The 7,174-nt window shown below is 48.8% G+C and overlaps 3 protein-coding genes across 3 annotated transcripts; 2 read left to right on the plus strand and 1 right to left on the minus strand.

Moving 5' to 3' along the window:
• Positions 1 to 747: 747 nt before the first annotated feature.
• Positions 748 to 1,979, plus strand: F4812DRAFT_456733 (uncharacterized protein; the record flags this gene model as incomplete). The annotated part of the gene is made up of 3 exons (XM_047937041.1): positions 748 to 1,004; positions 1,073 to 1,368; positions 1,507 to 1,979. 3 exons carry the CDS (start codon positions 748 to 750, stop codon positions 1,977 to 1,979), a joined length of 1,026 nt encoding a protein of 341 aa, XP_047793036.1.
• Positions 1,980 to 2,145: 166 nt separating this feature from the next.
• On the plus strand, positions 2,146 to 3,681 carry F4812DRAFT_276252 (HotDog domain-containing protein). Its single transcript, XM_047930957.1, has 4 exons — positions 2,146 to 2,484; positions 2,601 to 3,038; positions 3,212 to 3,352; positions 3,484 to 3,681. The coding sequence occupies exons 1-4, from the start codon at positions 2,331 to 2,333 to the stop codon at positions 3,552 to 3,554; spliced, it is 804 nt and encodes a 267-aa protein (XP_047793037.1). The 5' UTR covers positions 2,146 to 2,330; the 3' UTR covers positions 3,555 to 3,681.
• Positions 3,682 to 4,108: 427 nt separating this feature from the next.
• Positions 4,109 to 6,395, minus strand: F4812DRAFT_456735 (Nonaspanin; the record flags this gene model as incomplete). Its single annotated transcript, XM_047937042.1, has 3 exons — positions 4,109 to 4,127; positions 4,188 to 6,174; positions 6,311 to 6,395. 3 exons carry the CDS (start codon positions 6,393 to 6,395, stop codon positions 4,109 to 4,111), a joined length of 2,091 nt encoding a protein of 696 aa, XP_047793038.1.
• Positions 6,396 to 7,174: the final 779 nt, after the last annotated feature.

Genomic DNA, 7,174 nt, shown 5'->3' on the forward strand with positions numbered 1-7,174 from the left:
GTACAGCATAGCGAGCGCGAGTCCAGCTCGCGATGACTGTGGAGGTTGACATAGAAGTATCATCATGTATATCAATTCTTGGCACCCCCTTTCCCATCGCATTGTCATTTTCCCTTTAGCCTTGCAAATTACCAGTTGGTCTCTTCGAGTAAGACATGGAGGCGTTGGGGACCACATGTGGAAATATAACGGCTTTAGAGGCGCATATTATCAATTCTCTTTTCCTGCTTCTTGCTTTTTCATTCTAGACAAACGCTCCCCTTCCGTCTTGGGCCTGGAGATCTACTTCCTGAGGCTGACTCCAGCTAGTTACGGGATTATCCTCTAAGTAAACAAACAAAAATAAATAATAGTATGTTAAAAGTTGGCCACACGAGAGCCCTCGGCTTTTCCCCAGCTAGAAAAAGTTCGCCACAATAACCTTTTGTAAACTCAAAGCATTCATCCTAAACGTTCCGAATAGCTAGAACAAAGGTAATAAAAATAAATAAAAATAAAATCTTTCATCAATAGCAATCAAATATTCGAATTAAAAACTAATATAAGGGTTATATTAGTTATACCCTCACATACATACATGTATATTTTAACTCTATAGTCTAATTTCTACCGGAACTTTTTGAGCAGTCATATTATAACCGGCAAAATAGTACACAATCCTAGAATTTTATGCGTATTTGATCTGAGCTTTCAGGCCTTGCTTATTCTTGTATGCTAACTATGGAAACTCGATCTTGTCAAGTACAAATGCAACAGCCGTCCCATTGTTGTCCTTCCCTAGATCTCTCGGATCCTACTAAATCGCCCTCAAGTTCAAGGAAGCGATCACAAATCACACCACCCGACATAGAACACCCTCCTCGAAAAAGGGCTAAAACCTCTCCAGAAAAAGATGTACGAGCGTCCCAAGAAAAATCCAGCACGCTTCCCATACCACCAAGTACCACTCAAGAAGCCAACTCTACAGTACTTGAGTGGCTTGATACCCTTGAGCAAGCAGACGCGTCAGAGATAGCAGAGACCCATTGCAAAGCTCAAGGGGGGGAAAGACTACCCATACGTCCACCACCAGAACTTTGCAAAGACACGAACTTCTCACCAAACCAGAGTTTCGAACCATAACGCTTCCTCGGAATGGGATTAAAATTCTATGGGGCGACGACCCGACTCCGAACTGGGTGCAAGAACATATCGATACAGTTGACGGATACCCAGACGAAGGACCTCCTCCCAACTTTCGCGATAGATGGCTAAGTTTCAGACGTGCTTTTGAGAGTCACACGTACGGGTCGACCTTCTCAGGCGTCTACGACAAACTTCTTATGTCTGTCCGTGGGGGTGACTGGTCTTCAAATACTAATCAAGATGGTACGATATTAGACTGTGTGAAAGAGATGCAATTCAAGAGGCAATTCTTGCCTCCTTATATAGGTTACGAACACACATTGCCCCAACCGAAGCCCGACGTGGTTTGGGGATATGACGAACCCTGAATCCCCCCTCCAGCAGACACAGAAACAAGCTACGTCGGATTCAGGAGTATGTCTGCTTCTACAATTATTTGTCCGTACCTGGTTATGGAATTGAAAGGGCGTCTGGGCCTTCCGAACGAAGGAGATAACCAAAGCATTATCGGCGGTCGTATAAGTCTGGATATAACTTGGTCGATTCTAAAGGAACGGGATGTGGTTTTCCTCTTTAACGCGGGTCCGTACCTATGCAACATAAACGTGATGTGGCGGGACGTACAAGAGACCACGACCGATACAGGAGAAAGCGTCAAATCTCGTATATATCGAGTGAGAGACGTCAAGCACCTCAGCCCACTAGTGTTGGAAGACGCTCTTAAGATCCAAAATTATTTTAACGCAATCCAACGCTGGGCTCTGGAGGTCAGATATCCTCGCATTGTGGCAGCCCTTAAGGAATGGGAAGAAGGCGGCCGTCAACCACACGAGTTTAGTTCTCTGGGGCGTTAATAAGGGGCATCAATAAAAAGGCGAGGCCGGGGTACTTATGCCCGAACTTTGCTCGGGATACTGTATTGTCTCAACCCGACCTCACTCCAAATTAATAAGAAGGTTTATTAGTGGCTGAAAGCCATAGCGTCATCATATGTTTTTTAATATTACATTATAGGTATTATAAGAGGTTGGTAAAAGACATTTAAATTTTACTTATTTTATAAGACAATACCTACCTACCTAACATACCTACCTAAGGTACCTAACCTATATATGAATAATATAATATACAATATATACCATTGACAACTAACAACTCTTCACGACTTAACTCAAACTCCATACCGTCCCAATCCCTCGCCCACCATGTCGTCGTCTTCCTCCCCCCTCGCCTCAAACCCGACGGAGCACAGCCAAGTCGTCGCGGACCCCCTCGCGCATTTCAAGGCGGTCCCGTGGTGCGCAGCGCTCCTCTCCGACCCGGCTATCATCGAGATCGGCGTGCCGGACCGACGACCTCGTACGTGGTAGCACCTAAGACCCTCCCCCCCAAGTCTTTACGAAGAAAATACCTACCTAGATAGACGTATAAGCACCTAACTAACTCGCCGATCATCATCATCGTCATCATCGTAGTACCCAACGGCGACTCCAGCCTCGTGCGCAAGACCATGAATAGCCCCACGACCGCCCGCGCGTGCGTCACTTTCTACCGACTCGTCAAGCCCATCCAACCCTCCTCCACTTCCTCCTCCTCCCGCTCTCCATCTTTCGGCGGCACCGGCGAGCTCTCCCCCGCCGGGGGCTCCGCGCCATCCGACAGCAGCCGGAGCAGCAAGGCCAAGAACCCAAACCCGGACCCGAAACCCAAGCAACCCGCGCTGTCGGCGTCCGAAGCCCTGCTCGGCGGCGGCGGCAGGCCGAACGGCGAGTCCCCGCAGAACCCGTTCCTGCTGTTCAGCGCCCTGGTCGATCTGGGCGAGGACTGCCAGAGCTTTCCGGGCGTCATGCACGGCGGCATGCACGGGCTGCTGATGGATGAGGTTATGGGGAGCGCGGCGAATGCCCAGACCGGTAAGTTGGATCTTTTTCTTCTCCTCCTTCTTCTTCTTTGTTCTATTCATCTTTCTCCAAGAAGCCAACCAAAAAAAAAAAAAAAAAAAAAAATTCTCTCCCTTACTTCAACGCTCCTGAAAGACATATATACATATACATATACCTACCTAGGTAAATACTAACGGAGCCAGCACACGGGGCGCGCACGATCCGCTTCACAACGCACCACCGGCGCCCGATCTGGCTCCCGCAGATCCTGCTGATACGCGGGCGCGTGATACGGAAGGTGGGCCGCAAGATAGACGTCAGGGGCACGCTGGAAGATAAAGACGGTGAGTACCTACCTGCCTAAGCTAACCTATTCATTACCTATTCCCCTTGACTACCTATACCTACCTAATGGAAGCGTTGAATATACTCTGCGTCATACATATTGAAATACTAACATAACAACAACCCACAGGAAACATCTTGGCCGACGGCGAGGGGATCTGGATCGCCATAGTACGGGAACCTGTCCGGAGCAATCTGTGAGTGAGCAACACGCCGAGCGCAGGGGTGAATGGAATCTCTAAGAGACGAGGATGGAGTTTCAAGTTGTACGTAACTATATACTCTACGTATTCGTTTTGATTTTCATGTCACGTCCTATTTTGCGTAAGCAAGAGCGTTGTTATACGCGTTGTTAACGGTAAACAAATTTAATTCCTTATAAGGTATCCAAGATTGCTTGAAGTATATACAAACGTGTAGCAATGCTATTATGTGTTAAACCTATGTTGTATAAGATCAATTAGAGTCGCTAGGAGCGATATCTCGTAAAAGGGTCAACGTGACTCGAGACCCCGTTGGATATTATATGACGGTTGATGAACGCAGATCCAATCCAACAAAAGGTGGCGACGACTTTGAAACACTCGAATTCAAGACTTATGCCGACCTATTTGTCCGATTTAAAGGGATCGAGGCTTTTCATATGAGTGTATAGCTCCACCAAAATAATAAACGCCTTGAAAACAGCGAAATATATATGAAATATTACATCCGTCTCATTAATACGTGATCACGTTCTCTCATCGATTAAGTATTTAGTCTGCCTTAATAGCACTGCAAAAGAAGTTAGTAATGTTTCCAGCAACGCCGAGATGAACACTCGACTAAACTTACCCATAAATCCTCCTGACGAATGCATAAGCCGTCAGGAATCCCACGGTGCCAGTAAGAAGCCCATACACGCAGCACGCCATGAAGCTGTATACGAAGAACAGCATGGAACTTACGAAGCCCGATATGTGCAGGTTGGCGAAGTAGTACCAGATGCTGTACAGGAACACCCATATGGCGCTTCCGCCGCCCACGAAGAAAGACTGCCACCACCAGTGATAGTTCTCGGAACAGAGCTGGACATAGATGGTAACAACCGTGACCTCAGCAATGGTTAAAATCAAGATGACGAGAACAACAGCCAGGAAACCGAAGACGTAGTAGTATCCGCTCTTGTCCTGCCATACCGACTGGAAGACGAAGAGGAGCTCGATGAAGATGACAGCAAACGGGACTAGACCTGCAAGAAAGATCGACTGCAACTTCTTGGCATACCAAGCTTGGTTGGGGACTTGGCGGGGGATGCTCGCAGTTTTAGTGGGATGTTCCCAGGCGCCGGTGCGGACGAACCCGTACCAAGAGCCCAGATAAACTAGCGGGACCTGGATGCAAAGCCACAGGAGCGCAATAGCTATCAAGGTACCAAATGGTATGGCAGTGCTAGAAGCTTGCGCCCAGACGAAGAGATTCAGTATGAAGACTAGGCCGAACAAGAGACCGGGGAACAGGAACGCCGTAACCAGCGCATTCTTCCCAAAGTCTTTCCCATCGAAAGTCTTGTAAACTCTTGCAGAGAAATAACCAGAGAAGACGCCCGCAAAAACAAAAAGACCAAAGCCAGCGCTGAGGAAACCACCACGGAAACTAGGGTTCAAAATGCCAATGGCACTCAGTAGGACCAAGCCTACGGCCATAAAAAGGAGCTGCATACCCGACCCAACGAGTGGAGCGAGAAGGTGGCCGTACGCGGGTTTCCTGAACACATCCGCATGCAAAAGTTTCCAGCCTGGGACATCCTCTAGCGCTTCATCATCAGATGAAATCTCGATTTCCACATCCACATCGCCGTCTCTCTCGAGGACACCCAACCCTGTCTTTTCGGACTTGGGACTACGTTTGGCGGGCTTTCCTTTGCGCAACTTGCCATCTTCGATAGACACTTCCTTGTATCCCTTGATATCGGATCTGATCGTCTTGGCTAATATCATGAGGACAATGCCGGTGAGCAGACCGCAGATGATCAGGGAATTGATAATTGCTAGCCAATGGATTCTAGAGCCTTCCTCCGAGTTGACAAAGTACAGATCCCAACGACGGTTCCATTCGATCGACTCGTCTTCGCGGAAGTATACGGAATAGGAGTACGGGATGGAGATGGTATCGTCATCATCGCCCTCTTCAATCGCCGCGGGATGGTATGATGAATGAGCATACTGCGTTTGGAAATCGGTCGTCTTATTTGGGGCGATGTAGAGTTCGAAGCGATCCTCAACTTCGTGAAGACCGACGGGGCAACCGTTTTCTCGCTTGACGTCTGGACCGATACTCTTGGTATAAACCTCAAAGCCTACAACCACTTTGCCTCCTTTCTCACCGGCTCGACCTGGCGCTGTTCTGTATCGAATCACAATGGTATGGTGGTTGTTGAGGAAGTAGCGCGGCTTTCCCGTGCTCGACGAGTAATCCGTAAATCCGAGTTTGAAGCCAGCAGCGTAATATTTCCTTGACTTGTCAACGGTCACGAAGCTTGTGGCGCCGGGCAAATTGTCCACGATCCATTCTACCACGTATCCTTCCCTCACCAATTCCTTAGCCCTCCTTAGACCTTTTCTTGTAACTACCTTGTCGCAAAGAAAACTGCATTCCTTGTCTCGTCCCATGGTAAGGTCGATGTCTGAGGTCATGATTCGGTCGCCGCGAAGAACTTCTCCGAGGTTGAGCGAGATGCTCTGGCCGCTTAGCAAACCCGGACCGTGGCTTTTCCCCGTGGGTGGGCAGACAAAAGGGAGATCGTAGTAGGCATATTGCAATTGCGTATTATCGGAGTAGACTTTATTAACGAGTAGAGGTATGTGTTCGCCTTCTTTGTAACTTTTTACCGACCAACCTGTATTTGTCCAGAACTCGTCAGACGTCGCATAGCTAAAGGGAGCGCGTTTACGAGGAGCCGCCGAGGGTTAGCTTACCCGGAATATAGAAAGCATGGACTTGTGAGACTATAAGAAAAGAAAGCAGCCATTTCAGACTATTCCTGAACAGAGATTCTCCCATTGTGAGTGAATCACTCCTATCGCTATTGCGTCTCGAAATGCATCAACTCGGTTAACTGCGCAAGGTATCGAACGTCGGGCTTTCGCCTGGATTTACTAACTACTCGGCGCGGGAAATTGTAGCTAGAGTTTCGCTCATATACGATTTGCGGGTATGTCAAGTGACTGGAATTAATTATTAGATTGTGTTGCGACAAAGCCGCCGCGTCGTGGGATCCTATATTGTTTTAACTCGTTTCGAGGCTGTAAATGAAACGCCACGATGGGGGGTCGAGGGGTCGAAAGTCGAAGGATGAGTTTAAACGAGTGTAATGGGTATCAAGATCCAAGTCAAGATCCAAGTTAAGATCGGAATGGAGGACCTCGGGAATTACGGTTTAGGTACTGTGATGCTGTACGAGATAGAGATATCGGGTAAAAAGAGAAAAAGAAAGAAAGACAGATAGACAGTAGAAAGCAGTAGAAGGGAAAGAGAGGAATGAGAGCAACTGGAAGTACCTAACCCTTGTTATCCTGTCAGAGATCCCGGCCAGTCTAGGTACTATGTACGTACACTACTAGGTACAATTCGATCGCGCTAGAATTTGGTTCTTAGCAGGTTCCTATACCCCTGTCTGATACCTAGGAGGTAGGTACCTAACTTCCCAGTCTCGTCCACTGGTCTCCCCCCCCCCCCCCGGGGGGGGGGGGGGGGGGGGGGGGGGGGGGCGGGGGGGGGCGGGGGGGGGGGGGGGGGGGGGGGGGGGGGGGGGGGGGGGGGGGGGGGGGGGGGGGGGGTGT

Source organism: Daldinia caldariorum (genome assembly GCF_022478825.1).
Source record: "Daldinia caldariorum strain CBS 122874 unplaced genomic scaffold F4812scaffold_3, whole genome shotgun sequence".
Lineage (NCBI taxonomy): Eukaryota > Fungi > Ascomycota > Sordariomycetes > Xylariales > Hypoxylaceae > Daldinia > Daldinia caldariorum.